Here is a 20,283-nt window from a genome sequence, read left to right as displayed (position 1 = left end):
ATGCAGGAGTTTGATATCATAGTGTTGGGTACAGGACTGAAGGTAAGAGAAACTCTCACATTCCCTCACACACATTTTTACCAAAGTTCTGCTCTCTGAACTACCCAATAAAGATACCATAAAGACTTAATACTATAAAAACACTTACGATTGTAAGCGTGGCAATGTCTTAATATGTAGGGGAAAATGTAGAAATGATTAATGTGTATCTTGGTGTTTAATGTGTATCATTGATTAATGTGTATCATGGACTATACTTGCCAGGTTTTAGTCAGAGTTTGAGTATAGAAGATCAACAGTGAATTCTATCAACATGAAAGAATAAAGAAATGGAAGTCAGAGAATTTAGAGAGGAGGTACATAGAACAGTATTATTATTATATACAGTCGCTTATGAAAGTCTACACACCCCTTGCACAGTCTTCACATTTGGCTGCCTTAAAATTAAATCTAAAAAGGATTACATTTTTTTTTCAATACTACGATCTACACAACGGACTTCACATTTTCAAAGTGAAACAAAGATTTTACCAACCTTGTACAACTCCTGGCAACAAACAGGTAACTCCCAAAATAAAGGAAACACCAGTAAATTAGGAATACAAAGTACATTGAAAGCAGGTGCTTCCACATAGGTGTGGTTTTCTGATTTAATTAAGCAATGAACATCCCATCACACTTAGGGTAATGTATAAAAATGCCCAGTTGCCCATTATTTTGGCTACCATGGCTAGAAGAAGAGATCTCAGTGACTTTGATAGTGGGGTCTCCAAGGCAACCTGGACTCAGGGGTAGACGTAACATAGTAAATGTAAATACCGTACACTATAATTAGTATTATATGTTTCGTATGGTATGTATTAATTTGTGAATGTCATTCATCCATTTCATACGATATGTTACGAATTTAAATTCGTACAATATGTTACAAATTTGCAAAATGTATATGTTATGAATTCCATATTGTTGTGGCTAACGTTAGCTAGGCTAGGGATTAGGGGTTAAGGTTAGTGTTAATGTTAGGAGTTAGGTTAAAGGGTTAAGGTTAGGGGAAGGGTTAGCTAACATACTAAGTAGTTGCAAAGTAGCTAACAAATAGTAAGTAGTTGCTAAAATGCAAAAGTTGTCCATGCAACCTTTGGGTAGCTAGACATTCGCGTTATATGCCTACCCATCCACCCCGACCAACCACACTACTTTAGTTTTTGCCTTAAGTAACCTTTTGTCTTATGTAACCATACCAAACGTAACATATCATACTAATTTGAGTGTCCCGGAATCGGATTTACTTTTACTATGTTACGTCTAGTCTGAGACCAGGCTGGCATTTGCGTATGCACCACTAAATCTCAACCCAATTGAACACTTATTGGAGATTCAGGAGCGGCGCCTGAACAGCGTTTCCACCACCATCAACAAAATACCAAATGATGGAATTTCTAGTGGAAGAATGGTATCGCTTCCCTTCAATAGTCCAATAGACAGTAGAATATATGCTTGTGGTGGCCTAATACATATCTCTCCCTGTACTAAAAACATATGTGGATGTTTCTGGAGTGTGAGTGCTATATATTTTAAAATAGAGCGAAGCTTTAAATAAATAGTGTCGTTCAAAATGATGACACAATGTATAGATGTTTGAAGTAGCACTTGCTTTGAACAAATGTCTCGTGGACATACTATCCATTGTTTTTGTCCAAATTGCTCAAGCTAGGTACATTTGGTTGGCAATCTTTTATGGACAACAATATTCTAACCTTGTCTCTGAATCTTCAAGCAGATTTAAGTCAGGACTGAGACTGGACCAGTCAGAAACACTCAACACCATTCTGGTGTGTCTTTGGCATTTTAATTTGTATAATTCTCCCACGGAAAAATACAATGCTATCGCAGGGTTAGGTTTTCAGAAGACTGAGGCGGGTTTTCCTCTAACTTTTTACATGGGATTTTGCTCCTTTCATAATTATTTTGATCCTAATTATACCCTTAACATGATGCTGCCACCACAATACTTGAAAATACAAATGGATCAACAACACTGAATTCACTCCACATTCCCAACCAAAACTTACTGAGCTTAAGCAATTTTGACAAAAACAATGGATACATGTTGCCCTAAGAGTTGTGTAAAGTTGGTAGAATCTTATTCAAAATGGTTCACAGCTGTAATGGTTGCAAATGTGCTTCCACCAAGTATTAACTCTGGGGAGTGAAGACCTACACAATCAAGAGTCTATAACTTTCTTTCACTTTGAAAATGTGGAGTAGGTGGTGTAGATCTGTAGGAAAAACATAAAATGTAATCCCTTTTTAGATTGAATTTTAAGGCACCGCAATGTGAAGAAGGGTGTGTAGACTTTCACTAAACACTGTATATTTATGGTACCATGGACAAAGTAAAGATGATTAAATATAATACCTACTACTAGCTGTCACATTTCTTTCAAATGTAATATTTTACTTCAGTTCATTGATTGTATTACTTAGCTTTGATCATATTCCATGCATGTGTTTCATGTGTACTTTCTATAATGTCAAGTGTCAAAAATGTGTATTAATTCATTAACCTACACAAACACACACAAGCACACAGGTGATCCCTGGGCTCTCGAAGAATGTTTAAAGCCTTGCAGGCTGTCTAAGGGATTAGATTCATCATTTAGCTGTCTACTGGAGCACAGGTTGCCTAGCAGTTAAGAGCAATGGGCCAGTAACCAGAAAGTCACTGGTTTGAATCCCAGAGCCAACCAGGTGAAAAATCTGTTGATGTGCCCTTGAGCAAGGCACTTAACTCTAATTGCTCTGGATATGAATAGCTCTGACTCTATCTCCCTCAGGAATGTATTCTCTCTGGCTTGATGTCAGTGGGTGGGAAGAAGGTTCTTCACATTGACCGCAACCCTTACTATGGTGGAGAGAGTGCCTCTATCTCCCCCCTAGAAGAGGTCTGTATGAACACATGCACAAACATACAAACATACAAAACACTGAAGGGTTATTGTATATTGTTTATGAGAGTGGCTGTATTTTGTAGCTATACAGGAGGTTTCAGGTTCCATGTCCAGCTAAGCCGATGGGACGTGGGAGGGACTGGAATGTGGACCTTATTCCCAAATTTCTACTTGCCAGTGGTGAGGACTATGATTAATATTATGTTCATCTGTCTTGTCATCATACGTCTAATATGAATGTGAAAGTGTTTAACTGTGTGTCAGGGTCAGAGTTCATTCTTATTGTGTTAACCTGTGTTTGTGTGTTTGTTCAGGTCAGCTGGTTAAAATGCTGGTGTACACCGAGGTAACTCGATATCTGGACTTTAAGGTGGTGGAGGGCAGCTATGTGTACAGGGCAGGTAAAGTCCACAAGGTCCCTTCAACCGAGGCAGAAGCCCTAGCTTCAGGTAACGCACACCCATCAAAATAAACAATATTTGTAACTTACAAATCCCTTGTTTCCGAATCATTGATTCTAAACAAAGGATTGCCACATAACAGTCAAAGCCAACTGAAATTCATGGACATGACAAATGGATTAACTTGATTTCATATACATACAATCATTCAAAGTCTCAAACAGTGGATGTAACATGGTGTGTGTTTCAGATCTGATGGGGATGTTTGACAAGCGCAGGTTCAGGAAGCTTCTTCTGTTCATCCTGAACTTTGAGGAGAGAGACCCGCGGACCTACCAGGACATGGACCCCAACAGGACCAGCATGAGGGAGCTGTTCCGCCACTTCGACCTGGGACCAGACATCATGGAGTTCACTGGCCATGCCCTGGCCCTGTACCGCAGTGACGAGTCAGTACAAATATTACACAGACAGTCAGAAAGACAGGCAGACACACACACACACACACACCTATCTCAATGGTTGTGTCCCTGCCTCCACAGTTACTTGGACCAGCCGTGCATCCAGACCATCAGACGGATCAAGCTGTATTCTGAGTCTATGGCTCGGTATAACTTTAGTCCCTACCTCTATCCACTGTATGGGCTAGGGGAACTACCCCAGGGCTTTGCCAGGTAACACAAACACACTCATAAAGGCACTCAAGAATGCATAAATACATAAACCACGTTTTTTTAATGGTATTGTACATGGCCGCAACGTAAACCCTTACTATTCCTGTGTGTCTCAGGTTAAGTGCAGTGCATGGAGGGTCCTACATGTTAAACAGAGGAGTGGAGGAGATTGTGATGGACAAGGGCAAAGTGGTAGCAGTGAAATCTGAGGGAGCGGTGAGTGGCTGGTGAAGTAGAGAGTAGAGAAGAGAGAGCGAGAGAGTTGAAGAGGGAATTAATTAATGAATGAGAAATGGTAGAGCATGAACAGGAACATGGGCTGAATATCAGTGTAGTAAATGAGTAGTTGGACCTAATCTTTCTATCTTCTTTCACTTCCTCTTTGCGAAGCTGTTCCGCTGTAAACAGCTGATCTGTGACCCCAGCTACGTGCCCAACAGGGTGAAGAAGGTGGGCCGGGTCATACGGGTCATCTGTTTACTGAATCATCCAATCAAAAACACCCACGATGCCAACTCCTGTCAAATCATTATCCCTCAAACACAAGTCCACAGGAAATCAGGTATGACATCACAGATAGACCAGATATACACAAGAAGTTAGACAAAGGCCTACGACCCCATGTACCAAACAGGTTAAATATGATTGCAATATTTTAGCCTTGGGATGAATCATAACGTGACCCTCTTTGTTTTTCAGACATCTACGTATGTATGGTGTCCTACGCCCACAACGTGGCATCAGAGGGGATGTATATCGCTATGGTGAGCACCACTGTAGAGACCAGTAACCCAGAGAAGGAGGTGCAGCCTGGGTTAGAACTTCTAGAGCCTATTCAGCAGAAGTAAGTTCCACACAACCTACTGCAGACTGTTGCATCCAGAGCCATATGTATATTGTAATGATGCAAGGCTAATTTCATACATACAAAAAAAGTTAACTAAAGACTGAATGTGATTGATCTACAGATTTGTTTCTATCAGCAACATGATGGTCCCCATTGATGATGGAAGGAACAGTCAGGTAAGGGTCAAGACCTTCAATATATTGTTGCACCGTTAACCTCACAACTAACGACCTCACCGAGATGTTCAGATCACTTGGTGTAATGGCTAAGGTGTTGGGATTACAGGCACTGGATCTGGGTTCAAGTCCCAGTTGAGGCTACCCACTGAATTCACTGTAATATATATACATGTATTCATATTTCTTGGCCATTGGGTTGTACCAGGATTATACATTGTGGAGTCTCCAGTTTTGTTCATTGTGATCCTATCTCCCTTTTTCAGATCTTTGTGTCTCGCTCCTATGATGCCACGACACACTTTGAGACTGAGTGTGAGGACATCAAGGATGTGTATCGCCGCATCACAGGATCAGAATTCATCTTTGGTGACTTACGCAGAAACTGTAGTAGTAGTGGTGGTGGTGATGATGATGATGATGACTAAGCGACACTAAGTGGAGTTGCTACCATTTTTGTCTTGTGTGGCTCAGTTGATAGAGCATGGTCCTTGCAACACCAGAATCTTGGGTTCAATTTTCTCTAGGGCGGGCCACCCATACAAAAATGTATGCACACTCATGGATAACAGTGTCTGCTAAATGGCAAATATGACATTACTATTATATTGTGGTTGTCTATGATGTCCTTGTTTTCTGTGTTTTTTAAAGCAACCCATAGATTCACCTCATCTCCCAGAATGCCCAGCTTCACAGCTACTGTATCAGTCACTGTATCGGTCCTATTTATCATGTGCTTTATCATGTGGTAGATGCTCTCGTACTCTTATGGCATTGAGACTGGAGAGTGGTACGCTAAATAACTTTCAGTTGATTTAATACCCTGTCTAATAAACACCACACTTTATTTGACTGTGGTAAATGTAAAAATGTGGCCTGAGATTCAGTGTTTAGTGTGTGCTCGAGTGTGAATGAATGAATGGCCATGTGTTTGTGTGGTGAAGTTGAACTGGATGGATGATTCTAAATGTATCAGAGCGATTAGGGATAGCCTTATCCTACAGATTAACTCCGAGAAGGACAAAGCCACTGGAGTTGCGTTACATATTGCATTATGTTCTATTCTGAGACAGATAAAGCGGTGGTTCAGAGAGATGGGGGTGGAAGACAAAACGGACAGACAATGAGATTAGAGAGGTTTACTAATCCCAGTGAAGGACAGTCACCTTGGGTAGATTACATACACAATGCACATACTCCCATATGCTTTCACTGACAATTAAATAAATACAAAACATTGTATTTGTAATTTTATATATTGTGTATTGCTTCATTGGTAGCATGTATTTATCCTTATACAGATATGACACACTAAATAACACTCCCACCAAATCATATCCTTCAATACTCGTCAGAAATACATCAATGCCAACACACTCCTGTTCTCTTTTTCATTTACACATTTCATACCACCCCCCCCACACACACACACACACACCACATTTCTATGGGGAAATGCCAGAAATCCACCCAGTTTGCAATGGCTAAAAAAACATAACTCAGCCCTTGAATGAGGACAGATTTATCCAGATCATCCATCCAAGTGGTGAAAATAGTTCATTTTTTCCATCAAGTCCAATCAAGACCTCCTTCTGTTGTTGCTACTCCAGCTCCGTGCTGATTGGAGGAGGAATCAGACCTGCTGCCACCACTCGCCGTTCACTGCTCAGGAAGTTAAAGGTTGCACAAGCGTTTGGCTGAGGAAGGTAAAGGGATGAGTGTCAGAGAGAGAGAGGAAAAATGCAAATTATAACTGTCCTACACCTTATTCTATAGGCAGGGGCTGCCCATGTCTGTGTATGGATGGAGAGCTACTTTCCAGGTGGTGGCACACAGTAACTTGATGTGAGAGAAATCTCAAGAGGACATTCTGAACCAGGCTTGGGTAAACCGGTCTATAAATGCTAATGTACTGAAATCTATTACACAACCCTAATCCTTCTGCTGTAGACAGATGCCAGATGAGGTCAGGTGTCCCTACCGTGTCCTGCACCTCCACAGCGATGCCTTTTCTCTTGAGGAGGGCCAGGACTTTGGGGTCAATCCGCTCTGACCGACCCCCTGTGCCCAGGACCAGAACCTCTATGGATACAAAGCATTCAAGAGAGACATCATGAGAATATACAATCATTAAGCTGTTCAGGTGATAACACTGTACATCATCATAGTCAAGCTCTGAAGATCAAATATGAACTGGCAACTATTTAAGAGGGTAGAGGGGACCATCCCAACAACACTCCAACTGTAGTCTTATCGCTCATACAGCGCGCACACACACACACACACACACACACACACACACACACACACACACACACGAGGTTCTGGACTCATAACACCAATAGGAGGATCACTCAGTTGTTGCTTGGCAACAGAGACTGATAGAAATACAAGGAGGTGACTCCGCCTAATCGGAAGGTATAAATATATGCTTGTGTGAATTGTATGGGTGCTATGCAGCTGTAGCCTCCAGTTTGGGTGGAATAAATCTAGTCTGAGCTTCCTCTGGTGTCCGACTGGATTTGTACCAGAACTTAGAACCTAACAGAATCTTGCATAAGTTTGTGCATTCATAAATTACAGTATCTGACTTTTTGTCTATCCTCATAATTTGTGTCAGCGTGACTAAAGTATAATTGAATTTTGTCTCACCAATTCGAGGTTCCAGCATGTGGAAAAGGGCCATGCTCTCTACAGTGATGTCTTTATAGCTGCCTACCTGCAGGGGGCGACAGATGAGAAGCCAAAAGCACAATCAACATACTACACTGTTACATCTCATATTCTACTCATCATCACTCCTAATTTAGCCAGTTAAATATCTCACTCTCACACAGCACTCAACAGTATTACAGGGAGCATGTAAACTAAAGCTGAAGAGAGATGAAAAAAATAGAACCATCATAAAGGTTGACTTCCTGTGGGGATTAGAGGAAAGGTCAAACTAAAACTCTTTCCTACATTCCATTGGAGGATGGCTGGAGGTAGCAGGGCACATGGCCCGAAAACACGGTTCCCATCGATGTTGAACCCTCTGGGGCTGTAGCTGTGGATCATTGCTCCAGCTCCTGGTTCTTTTTGCATGATGGACACTGTGGTACGCTGGTACATCTCATCATCACTGGGCCCAAGCCTGTGGGCGCGAGATAGAAAGGGGCTGGAGGAGAAGGAGAGACATTAAGTTACTTTTCCATCACATACTGTACCATTACCTGGCTAGTGGCTACATCTGGATGACGTGGGATAGGGACATCATAACTAGATTTGAAGTCTAAAAACATCTGACAAACTTTGATATTGGGGTTGACTTTACCTTCAAACATGCATTGGGATGCCATAGCCATTTTCATCAGATTTTATGAAACGGGGCTCTCTGTATTATGAAATGTGGCTCTCTGTACCTAGCAAGATGTAATAACCATAGAATTGGTATACTCTGCCTGGGATGTATCTCAAGTAGCAAGCTTTGACACCAGCATCTACCAAAAGCTAACATTAGCTAAGTAGCCAGGCAGGGGGTAGAGATGTCAATTGTGTAACAGTTAGCACTAAAACATTGTCGTTTCTATTCTCTAGATGTCTCGTTTCTGAGCAGTCAGCAGTACTGTACCTTGTGAACGCGGGGGATGTCAGAGGGTTGAGCCGAAGACCCTGTGAAGATCTCTGGAGAAACAGTCGTGCACACATCGAGACAGCCATGTTGTTGACAGTTAAGTACCTAATGCCGATGGGAACCAAATACATTAAAACCGGGGTGGGAACAAATTTTGTGTAGCACAACGTTTGGTACTTCCGTTTGGGTACATCCGGTTATTTTATTATGGACACGGGTCTTGTGTACATACATTGTAGAAATCAGTGATTAATTGTATCAGTGGCAGAGGAGGAGAATTACTTGCATGTGGTAAAAAATATATATATCCATAATAAAGCACATAAAAAAGTTTGTATTTCCAATCTGGAAATAGTTCACAATCATGTCCAACAATGGAACATGATAGGATGGACAGTCATAATTATGGCCCTATATCTGATACACATGTGAAGCAAGCTTGCATACGTTGGATTTATATTGCGAAACAACAACAAAAAACGATAGGACAAGGAGAAGCCTCCTTCAACAGCTTGATGAATTCGCCTGAATACCAAAGGTGCGTGCCCGCTCGTGTGTTGTTCTGCGTGCGTGCGCGCCCCCTACTATGTTTACTGGACAAGCAAGACACGCTCAAGGCGCAAATTGGATTTTACAATGTAAATAGAAAGCAGGAGAATCATTCGCGAAGTCGTAAATATCTATTTAAAATTACCTTAGACTGGGTACATCAGTTATTTACTGAACTAGCTCATTGTGTATTTGCTGAAACAGTAATATCGGTGTTTTTAGGAATTACAAGGGATTTAAAACAGAGGAAGCTATGTATCGGTCTCTGTATGCTTTCCGATCCGCGGAGCCCAACTCGCTCCACTTCGGGGCCGGGGAGGGCTTTCTGATCCTGGAACGCAGCAACAAACACTGGTGGCTCGGCTCGCGCTGCAGTTCGGGCGAAACCGGCTACGTTCCTGCTTCTTACATCGAAAGGATTCAGGTAGGTTTAACATGGATTTTGACAAGCAGGTCCTCCATGCTAGCTTTTTAGCATGATAAAAGAGTGGACCACAGAGAATTGAACGAGGAGGCTAGGTCCAATTGGTGCGTGCATTCCAATAGACCTGATTTCAGTTACTTTTGTGACTTTCATGTGACAGTCCTCCCTGAATGGGAGACATGAGACAGAGCATTTTGCTCTACTGCATTGCCTGTGCCTCAGTTGTTTCTCATACTATACTTTTTGCTGCATTCAACAGTATTTTCCATATTCAATGCACTATGCTAACGTTTACATGTAAACAAAAGTATGTTTACAGAATAAACCAAAATGTTTCAAATGGGTTAATGAGAGAGAATGAGAGAGGCTCAGAGAGGCTTGGCCAGTTCGCAATGCCAGCTGTGTTTGCGCCGCAGTGGTCGTTGCGTCATAAGCCAAAAATGCATGAAAAATGTGGCGCCGCATCTGTCATGTGTGTCACGCGCATTTCAGATCTCGTGACTGATATGAGATTATAGCAAGTACAGTACATATGATAAATTGCTTTTAATCACATGACATAACACAAATACAACTGTAATCAAATGTCTTATGCTTTCTATGGAGATAGGGAATTAACTGTGTCAAATCTAGGTCAGTTAGAACAGTGGTTCCCAAAAAAACTACTTTAATTTTATTATAGGAACTCAGTCCGGCTTTAAGCTTACTCTTGAAAGTTGTAATAGTAGAATGTGCAAGGTGCAATTTCGAAATTGGGTTTTGCATCATCAGTCCCTCTTGTCATGTTAGTCATTGCATACCCTAGAGAGCTATTTATAACTTGTCAGAAACGTCCAGATCAACTAGCCCATGTCAGCTAAGGGTTTTTTATTTACGTTTTTTAACCCATATATATTGTTGTAATTTTGTAGTCACCAATATCACAAGAGTACACATTAGACGTGGCAGAATGTATAGAATTGCCAGTGATTTAGCTTTAAAATTTCAACATTTTCTTTGCTCCCCATGACAGAATGTGTAGACTTGCAGGAATAAGCTTTCAACCTGCAAAATTCTCTCCACCATCAAGAGGTGTGAACAGTTTGTGTCATGAACAGTGCTTGTGCCCATAAAACGGGGCACGTGCGCGCGCAGGTGGGGCGCGAAATGTTCCCAAATGCTGGAAGGGGGGAACCCCTGAGTTAGAGCTATGCTTAGTTTGTGACAGAAGACAGCTTCACAGATTCATGCATGCATCCTTTAGCCGGAGATGTACTCTTAAGGAGCCTACCATTGCTCCTTAAAAAATAATTGTATTTAAAATAAATATTGCATTTGGCCTTTACTACTATAGCCAATAGAAACGCATTGAATAACACATTCATAAATCGCTCAGGAAATATATATATTGTAATGACCTGACTAGATCATAAAAGAACAACTGTCCAGACAGAGGATTGAGTTTACGAATGGACGGTTTATTAAACCAACTTTACACAGGCTACTGTTTGGCCGTAGCCCACGCCAAATAAATGAAAGATAACCCACAAGCCAATCGTGACCTTCTCTTGTGAAGCCCAGACGTAAAAGAGAGAGAACAAAGGCTAAACCTGGTCTTAACTTCCAATACTCCATCCCCCTGCCCAACCCCCCTCCACGCCACTCCGCCAACCGCCAGGATGCCCGGCATCAGAACATTCCAGGCATTCCCGTGATTGGCAGATAGCAGGTTGATTGACATGTCGGACCCCGCGAACACTGGGTACTGGTAGGTACAACACAACCATCTACTAGCCTAACACATAACACACAGCTGTCTGTGCGGGTCGCTACACAGCCCCCCACCACAAAGTCCCTCGTCCCCGAGGGAACAAACAAAGTCTCTGAAGCGACCCGGAGGTCTCCTTTGCCTGCGTGGCTGTGATGGCCGCAGAGTGCCCCTCTGGGAACCAGGGGATGAAGGCAAGGACATGGGGGACAAGGAAGCGGGAACGGGTAACTACAGTCCGTGGCTCTGGGGAACCACGCGGTGACACAGGGGGAGTGGGCTGTCTGGAGCCTTGTCTGCGGCACCTGGGGGTGGGTGCCTGGAGAATGTCATTGCCAGAGAGGGGAATTGTGGGGGTTCCTGGGGGTTTTGGGGGAGAAGAGGCCCCTCTATATGGGGCTAACCTGTCCCGGTGCAGTGTCACCTTTCTCCCCCCTGGGAGGAAGCTGCACCCGGTAAACAACCTCCCCTACCCTCTCCAGGACCCTGCAGGGTCCCACCCAGTGACTGTCCAACTTGGGGCATCTGCCTTTTTCCTTAGTGGGCTGTAGACCCAGACCAGCTCCCCAGCCACAAAGTGCCTTCCCCGGGTGTGCACGTCATAGTTCCTCTTCTGCCTCACACCTGCATTCAGCAGCTGCTCTCTGGCGAAGGTGTGGGCTGTCTCCAGGCGGTCCTGGAGTCTCCCGGGGCATACTCCGGCCCCGGGAAACATGAGGGCTATCCAGGGGCCGACCAAACGCCATCTCCGCAGGGGTACGGATCTCTCTCCCCAGCATGAGGAGGGCAGGCGTGCAGGAGGTGGAGTCTTGGACAGCGGAGCGGCATGCCATGAGGACCATAGGCAGGTGCTTGTCCCAGTCACGCTGGTGTTTGGAAGAGACGATGGCCAGCTGCTGTCCAAGCGTTTTGTTGAAGCGCTCCACAAGGCCATCACTTTGAGGATGGAGAGGAGTAGTGCGGGTCTTGTGCATACCCAGCCTCTCACACATGGTGGCGAACACACGGGACTCAAAGTTTCTGCCTTGGTCGCTGTGGATGGACTCTGCAGCTCCAAACCTGCTGAACATCCCCGCTGTCAGGGCGTCGACGATGGTCTCTGCCTCCTGGTCAGGCAGAGCATAGGCCTCGGGCCATTTTGTGAAATAGTCCATGGCCGTGAGCACCCAGCGGTTTCCACTGTCTGTGGTGGGGAACGGCCCAACTACATCCACTCCCACCCTCTCCATGGGAGCCCCCACTGGGAACTGTTGGAGCTGAGCATGAGAGCGGCCTGGGGGGCCCTTTCTCGTTGTGCAGTTGTCACAGCGGCGGCAAAAGTCTTCCACATCCCTCTTGTGCTGCCCCCAGTAAAAGCCCTGACGGAGGCGGCGCAGTGTTTTTGTGACCCCAAAGTGTCCAGTCCCCACCCCCCATGAGTACTCTGGAGCACAGCCTCCCGCAATGCTTTTGGGACCACCACCTGCCACCTCTCCTCCCCGTAGCTGACTCCTTCCATGCCCGCTGTAACACGCCATCAGCCAGCCGCAGTCGCTCAAACTTTGACCACAACCCTTTGGTCGCGAGTGAGAGCACTGTCACCTCTTCCCATGGTGGCCTCACCTGCGCCTCTACCCACTGTAGCACTGGCTGTAGGTCTGTGTCCCGTCCCTGCTGCTGCCCCCATTCAGCCACGCTCGACAGTCTGCAGCTCACAGCAGACAGGCCCGCTCGCCCGACACACTGTGGCACAGACCCCCTCCTCTGCACACAGCTCTCTCTCCCGTCCCTCTCTCCGTTCACAGTGGCGGCAGCCGTCTGCAGTACAGGGCCGACGGGACATGGCGTCGGCGTTGGAGTGGCGTGCCCCTGCCCTGTGCACCACCGTGAAGTCATACGGCTGAAGCTCCTCCAACCAGCGTGCCACCTGCCCCTCTGGCTCTCTGAAAGACATGAGCCACTGGAGAGCAGAGTGGTCAGTCCTTACAGTAAAGGGCAGACCACCCAGGTAGTACTTGAAGTGTTTGACGGAAGCCACAACAGCCAAGAGCTCCCGCCGGGTGACACAGTAGCGGCGCTCATGTTTGTCAAATGTTTTGCTGAAGTACGCCACCGCTCTCTCCCCCTCTGGCCCCACCTGGGCCAGCACCCCCACCCATGCCCACATTGCTCGCGTCTGTGTCCAGGATAAAGGGCAATGTGAGGTCAGGGGGCGAGCACGGGGGCCTCGATCAGTGCACGTTTGAGGGTGTTGAACGCCTCCTCACACTCCACTGTCCAAGTGAAAGCCTTGTCCTTCGGCAGCAGGCGGTTCAGTGGAGCAGCAACGCTTGAGAAGCCCCGTACAAACCTCCTGTAGTACGAGGCCAGGCCCAGGAAGCTCTTCAGCTGACGCTGGTCGGTGGGGGTGGGCCAGTCTCTGACAGCCGCTACCTTGTCCTCCATGGTGCTGATCCCCTCCTTCCCCACTCGGTGGCCCAAGAAGGACACCTCTCTCCTCATGAAGTGGCACTTCTCGGGGTGGAGCTTCAGACCTGCGGCAGCCACCCTCTCCAGCACACACCGTAGCGCCCCCAGGGCTGACTGGAAGGAGCTGCCATGGGCCAGGATGTCATCGAGGTATACCAGACACTGCTGTCGGGGGATGCCATCCAGCACCCTGTCCATCAAACGCTCAAAAGTAGCTGGAGCGTTGCACAGGCCAAAGCACAGGACCTTGAACTGCCAGTGTCCTCTGTTAGTGGAGAACGCAGTTTTGGCTCTGGCCTCTGGGGAGAGGGGCACCTGCCAGTAGCCACTGCGGAGGTCTAGTGAGGAGAACCAGGAGGACCCCTAACCAGGTCCAGCGACTCATCGATACGTGGTATGGGGGTATGAGTCCTTCCTGGTTACCTCATTCAGCCGCCTGTAGTCCGCACAGAACCTCAGCTTGCCCCCCTTCTTCGGAACCATGACGACTGGCGCCGCCCAGGGGCTGTCTGAGGGCTCAATGAAGTCTGCCCGCTGCATCTCCAACACAGCCTTGTCTGCCACCTCCTGGCGTGCCAGCGGGATACGGCGGGGGACGCATCTTGATAGGTCGAGCATCACCTGTGTCGATCTCATGCTGCACCAGATGAGTCTGACCCACCTCTTCCTCACTCAGCGCAAAGCTGTCTCTGAATTCAAACAGCAACTGCCTCAACCGTTCCTGCTGCTCGGGGTCAAGACCAACACAGTTCCTCCCCCATATCTCCCTCACTGCAGACAGTGTCCTCTCCCCTCCCATCTGGGGTAGCTGGGCTGGGGGGGCGCGGCCCGGGCTCACAGAGGGCTGTGTCGTGGAGGTAGCTGGGGGAATGTAACACAACGCCGTAGGTGACAGGGGAGCTGGGGAAAAGTCACACCCAGATGTGGGGGAGGGGGGGCAGCCATGAGTCTCTGCTGCTTTAACTGTTGGAGTAAAGGGTTTGTTGGGTTGAGTGAATGTGACATTAGGGGCCATGGTGACCTCCGGCCCTCCCTGGAAGCTCAGTGTGCCCCTATTTAGGTCTAACTGGCAGCCTGTGCTCCTAAGAAAGTCCAACCCCAGGATACAAGGGTCCTGCACAGCCGCCACCCACACAGGATGACGCACAGTCCTGCCCCCTACTGTCAGAGTCATTATTCCCTTCCCTTTCATGGGTGCCAGCTCACCTGTGATTGTGCGGAGCTGCACAGTTGTAGGCTCACACTGAGTCCAACCTGGCACAATATCTGGCCTCACCAGGGTTACTGTGGACCCAGTGTCCACCAGGGCGGCGCAGGGCACCCCCTCCACAGTGACAGGGACATGACAAAAGTCCCCAACACAGGTCCGGCCCACCACAACAACAGGCTCCATCCGCTTGCCCTCGTCTGCTTCTGGGGGAAGTGGAGCCTTGCTTCCCCGTCTGTGCCGGTGGGCTCCTCCTGAAGAAGATGGTGGTTGGGATAGAAAGCCAGGGGTCCGCACTACCCGGTCTATGCAGACCCCGAGCCGTTTCCCTGAGCTCTGGGGGACATGGGGCAATCTCGGCGCAGATGGCCTGGCTGGCCACAACCCCAGCAGACCCTGGGACCAGGGCGTGTGTTTCGTGCCGCCTGTAGCGACACAGCACGAATGAGTTCTGTCATTTCAGCCACCCATGCAGGCTTTTCCGGCTCGGGCTGCTCTGCCCCCAGCTCGCACAGAGGGTCTGTCTCCCTGCACCCCCACCAAAGCCCCAGCTGAAGCCCCAGCCCACACCAGCTCCCTCTCCAAAGCCATCTCCAAGGCTACCTGCAATGACTCAGGATGAGCCAGCTGGGTCTGTATGCGCAGCTCCGTAGGAGAGAGCGCCTGTATGAACTGGTCCCGTGCTAGCTCGCTCTGCACGGAGGGGGCATGTGAGCATATGCCCGCCGAGAGAGGCTCTCAATGTCATTAGCTAGCACCCGTAGAGGCTCTCCAGGCTGCCTGCGTCTATTACTCAGTTCGGAGCGCAGTAGCCCGGGCTGTACACACTGTCCATAGCGCCTCCTCAGTGCTCCCACTAAAGCACCATAATCACGTCTGTCCTCGGGGCTAATCAATATCAAACAGGCCAGAGCTTCATCCGTGAGGCATAAAGCCAACTGCAGTGCCCTATCTTCATCCGACCACCCCCTAAAATGAGCTAACAGTTCAAACTGAGCATGAAAAGCTTCCCAATCCGCCTTACCGGAATACTTCGGTCTTAACGGATACGGACGCAGCCGGGAACTGGGCGCCGCCATGTTTGTTTACATCCTGAGCCCCAGATTCTCGTCCCGCCGCGTCGACGTCACCCCTTCGGTCCGCCCACCAGAATCCGCGCGAAACACAGTCGACGAAGCACTCATGCCCGCTTCAGCCGCCATCACTCTAACGTCCTCCCTCAAGCGGCCTCTGGGCTCCGTGCCCTGGCGATCTCCTCAGCCAGAACCCCCGACGTCCATGCACACGCACCTCCTTGGCCATAATCGTCCCCTACCTCCACCTTCACTTTCGGATTCCCTCGAAGCATCTTCAACCCCCGTTCTCACCTACGGTAGCTAGCCACAGAAGTCAGCTAGCTAGCTGGCTAACTTTTATCAACGTTTTTACTTCTGACACCAATGTAATGACCTGACTAGATCATAAAATAACAACTGTCCAGACAGAGGATTGAGTTTACGAATGGACGGTTTATTAAACCAACTTTACACAGGCTACTGTTTGGCCGTAGCCCACGCCAAATAAATGAAAGATAACCCACAAGCCAATCGTGACCTTCTCTTGTGAAGCCCAGACGTAAAAGAGAGAGAACAAAGGCTAAACCTGGTCTTAACTTCCAATGCTCCATCCCCCTGCCCAACCCCCCTCCACGCCACTCCGCCAACCGCCAGGATGCCCGGCATCAGAACATTCCAGGCATTCCCGTGATTGGCAGATAGCAGGTTGATTGACATGTCGGACCCCGCGAACACTGGGTACTGGTAGGTACAACACAACCATCTACTAGCCTAACACATAACACACAGCTGTCTGTGCGGGTCGCTACAATATATATAGACACATATTTAACCTATTTTTGTTGACAAAAAACTTCCTCCATACTTCCATTCATTTGTATGGGTTACCTTCAGACGAGTCCCGTGACACTTGTGTAGGAAAACGGAGAATACCATCGTGTTAGTGAGAGTCTCCCATTTCCACAGTAGAGTCATTAGTTTGTAGCACAAACGGTTCGGATGGCACATCAGCGTTACCGACTTCAGATGAGTCCCGTGAAACTTGTAGAGCAAAACGGAGAACACCATCATGTTCGTGAGTCTCATCTTTCAATAAAGTTAATTGTAGACCAAACTGTTTGGACGCTACAGACCTTTTTATGAGTGGACCAATTTTCGGGATGTCTCATGGTCTGGCAAACACCGCTGTAGCTCGGCCACGTTCTACCACAGATGCGGAAGGCCGATGTTGGCAGATGCAGTGGATTGAGACGCAGGTATCTCTACCTTAAATTGACGGATTTTAAATGGGGATTTTTTAATGTTACTGTAACAGATGTATATCATACTCTCCTTGCGTTGTGTTTTCTCCTAATAAATCACAATAGGCCCTTTTCACGATGACGTCATCTAACTTCCGCCTTTCCGCGTAGCAGGTTAACTTCACTTCCGTTCGCCCGTAACCTGAGACTTCTCTTCTGAGGTACGTTTAAGTTAAATTAGTAAAGTTAAGAGTAATAATGTTTACGTATATGCAATGGTTTGTAACTTGCTAACGTTATTGTTAATTCATAATTGTTCACTGCCTTAGTTACTTAAAAGTGGGCTAACGTTAGCTAACAACAACTTAGTACCAGATACCGATAACGTTAAAGGTAGCGTTACATTGCTGCCTGGCTGTAATGTAACAAGTTTACTTAGCTAGCTATCTAACCCTTTGTTAGGCAGTTAGTTTATTCATGAATGTATAGTAACTCACCTATTCAAATACTGTTGTGCATGATAGCTAGATAAATATTGATTCCTGGTCAAAGCTGAATGTTAATTTAGCTGTTTCTTTTCTCCCGGTGTCTGTATCGCAACAGTATCCCATCCAACACCGAAGCATGGCACAATCTTCAGAAGATGCTATTGCAGTGTACCATTTTGTTCAAACAACAAACAGAAATTCCCGTATCTTCCCGTAAAAATCTCCTCAGCTCAGCAGGGAGGACACTCTTAAGACCCAGGCCATCGCCCGGCTGAGGATTTTAGTCGAGAGGGCCATACGGAGGGTGAAGGAGTACCATATCTGGGATGGGCTTGTTCCTCTTTCCACAGTGGGTTCAGTGAATCAGCTGTGGGCCATCTGCTGCCTCATGTCGAACTATCAGGGACCTCTTGACATTAAAGGAGACAAACCAGTCTGATGTTTTTGTCAACTGGAAGTTGTATATTTCCTGAGTAAGCTAGATGGGCTGTAAATAGAAGTACTTTTATATTACTGTATTGTATGTACAAAAAAATGTAAATATGAATTAACTTTGTTGGTAATTTAATTGATCTAATGTTATACTGTATGTTTTTGTTAAGGGTAATAACTTTTCATAGCTATTAATGAACCTAATGTGATATATTGTAAAAATATCCAACTATTAACCATGTTATGTGCTTATGTGTCATGGCACTGATGGAACTATTAAATATATGTTTGCAAGCAACTGCTTCCAATCCTTTTTGATTTTGGTAAGAGCATTTACAACATCGCAATCCTTTTCAAAATTTGTATTTCAATACATAGATATACAGTATATAACACAATTAAGTTCATTTGCAGTTAAAGAAAAACATGTCGACATTTACATCACAATCCTTTTCAAAATGTGTGTTTCAGTACATAGGAGATATACAGTATATGACAAGTTAATTTGCAGTTAAAGAAAAAAATGTCAAAGGTTCACCTTCCACATTTACCTTAACACTATTTACACATAAAATTCTGCCTTATGTTTTATAACTTAAGAAGACATCCATGTAGATGTTATAATAGAAATGATCAAGCTTCTGTCGCATTGAGTGGATAATCTCCTCATCCCTAAAGATTCTCTCAACTGTGAAGTCAGTGCGGGTATCTGTAATGAAGTCACACCACTGAAGTCCGCTTAAGGCGAGTTGGCCTTGAACCTGATAGTAGTATTTGTGGCTCTTCTTAAGGCAGGCCTGGCCTTTAACTGTGATCAGGTGTTTAACTTGGGTAACATTTTCAACATCGCAACTCTTAACCTCAGCAAGACCAAATGGTGGTGCTTCTGTTGGGCAGAAGACTTTAGCATCCGGGCTGGCTGCAAGGTGAGGTGAATCAGGGTGGATGATGACCCCGCATTGTTTCAGAGAGACATCACAAAAATCAGAATATTGCCTCAGTATCTCAGGTTCCAGATCCAACCCTCTTCTCATAGCAGCTGTCTGAGGAGTTCCTCTCAGAATGCGGGTTGCCAAAGCCTTGGCAGACAACTCCCCCCACGAACATGGCATATTTCACGGAATCTGCTGGCTGTCAGTCGGGGTTTGCGTGACCTGGCTCCACAGCTGGCATTCTGACTGCATTCTTGTTTCTGCTTCAATAGCAGCAGACATCTCCTCTGACACAATCAGGCTGTCCAAATGACATTGTTGTATGTAGTTGGGCTCAAAATCAATGGGAAATTTAAAGTTGTAACCTTCAATAGGCAACTGAGGAAACTCACTGGCACCAGGGTGTTTAATAATATCTCTACTTAATTCTAGAGGGCACTGGTAAGAAAGCACAGACCCAAATGGCACAGGGCCAAATTTAGAGTCCACCAAATTAAGGCCCTCAAGCCCGTGCAGCAATTTGCAAATCCCTGGTTGTGGACGGATGTCTTTCAGTTTCTCAGCACTGGCCATGACGTGAGGATCCGGAATAGGCCCTGGCATGAAAGTGAGATATGTCAAGTTTAGATTTCATTAAATGCCACCTTATCTTTTTCACTAAAAAAAGACAACCACACTCATCCAGTCTCGTACATGCTTCTAATACAAATAAAAAAATATCCACTGAAAGTCTATATAAAAAGTAACAAATAATAATCACTTTTATGTTTGTATTATTTTAGAAATGCACTAAAGTCTTTGTGCTCTAGTACAGGCGGGGGCTCATTCAGACTCACCATCATAGGCTCGGTACAGTGTGCACTTCACACCAGCTCTGACACTTGTTTTTTCTTAGCCGCTGGTTTACACACCGCCATATCATTGGTGGCCTCTGGTACAATTCCCTGTGATATAATAATGATGAACAATACATTGTCAAAAGTCAATACAAACTGCAAAGTTCTGCATCAGTGTAACAAATAATGTCTGACCTGTGTCCTAGGCGGTGCCAGGTCTGCAGTGCGCTGGTGCATGACAGAGGCAATGGCACTGTTTTAA

At 46.2% G+C, this 20,283-nt stretch overlaps 3 protein-coding genes across 4 annotated transcripts in view; 2 read left to right on the top strand and 1 right to left on the bottom strand.

Annotated features, from left to right (window-relative positions):
* zgc:112334 (uncharacterized protein LOC619199 homolog) lies at window positions 1-5,856 on the top strand. Its single transcript, XM_041888553.1, has 11 exons — window positions 1-42; window positions 2,838-2,945; window positions 3,035-3,131; window positions 3,266-3,400; window positions 3,603-3,801; window positions 3,895-4,026; window positions 4,143-4,242; window positions 4,417-4,588; window positions 4,726-4,870; window positions 4,995-5,049; window positions 5,316-5,856. The coding sequence occupies exons 1-11, from the start codon at window positions 1-3 to the stop codon at window positions 5,475-5,477; spliced, it is 1,347 nt and encodes a 448-aa protein (XP_041744487.1). The 3' UTR covers window positions 5,478-5,856.
* Window positions 5,857-6,173: 317 nt separating this feature from the next.
* Window positions 6,174-8,773, bottom strand: ndufaf3 (NADH:ubiquinone oxidoreductase complex assembly factor). The gene is made up of 5 exons (XM_041888580.2): window positions 8,660-8,773; window positions 8,011-8,206; window positions 7,702-7,768; window positions 7,031-7,131; window positions 6,174-6,746 (listed from the first exon to the last, which is right to left on the bottom strand). Exons 1-5 carry the CDS (start codon window positions 8,746-8,748, stop codon window positions 6,651-6,653), a joined length of 549 nt encoding a protein of 182 aa, XP_041744514.2. The 5' UTR covers window positions 8,749-8,773; the 3' UTR covers window positions 6,174-6,650.
* A 90-nt stretch (window positions 8,774-8,863) lies between these two features.
* The window catches only part of LOC121575456 (NCK-interacting protein with SH3 domain-like), a 37,759-nt gene continuing 26,339 nt past the window's right edge, over window positions 8,864-20,283 (top strand). For both annotated transcript variants that reach the window (XM_045223053.1, XM_041888585.2), the window contains exon 1: window positions 8,864-9,635. In XM_045223053.1, coding sequence (XP_045078988.1) covers window positions 9,465-9,635 — 171 coding nt within the window. In that variant the 5' untranslated portion in view covers window positions 8,864-9,464. The remainder of the gene's footprint in view (window positions 9,636-20,283) is intronic.

The sequence above is a fragment of the Coregonus clupeaformis genome, chromosome 10 (genome assembly GCF_020615455.1).
Source record: "Coregonus clupeaformis isolate EN_2021a chromosome 10, ASM2061545v1, whole genome shotgun sequence".
NCBI classification, from domain to species: Eukaryota; Metazoa; Chordata; class Actinopteri; order Salmoniformes; family Salmonidae; genus Coregonus; species Coregonus clupeaformis.
The sequence above is the reverse complement of the archived record's forward strand: the minus strand, read 5'-3'. Positions and strand labels throughout refer to the sequence as shown.

Coding starts and splice junctions, on each gene's coding strand:
- zgc:112334 (XM_041888553.1), top strand. CDS start 1: ATGCAGGAGTTTGATATCATAGTGTTGGGTACAGGACTGAAG. Junction 3,401..3,602: donor GGCAGAAGCCCTAGCTTCAG/GTAACGCACACC, acceptor TGTGTGTTTCAG/ATCTGATGGGGATGTTTGAC. Junction 3,802..3,894: donor GCCCTGTACCGCAGTGACGA/GTCAGTACAAAT, acceptor CTGCCTCCACAG/TTACTTGGACCAGCCGTGCA.
- ndufaf3 (XM_041888580.2), bottom strand. CDS start 8,748: ATGGCTGTCTCGATGTGTGCACGACTGTTTCTCCAGAGATCTTCACAG. Junction 8,207..8,659: donor ACATCCCCCGCGTTCACAAG/GTACAGTACTGC, acceptor CTTCTCCTCCAG/CCCCTTTCTATCTCGCGCCC. Junction 6,747..7,030: donor CTGTGGAGGTGCAGGACACG/GTAGGGACACCT, acceptor TACCTTCCTCAG/CCAAACGCTTGTGCAACCTT.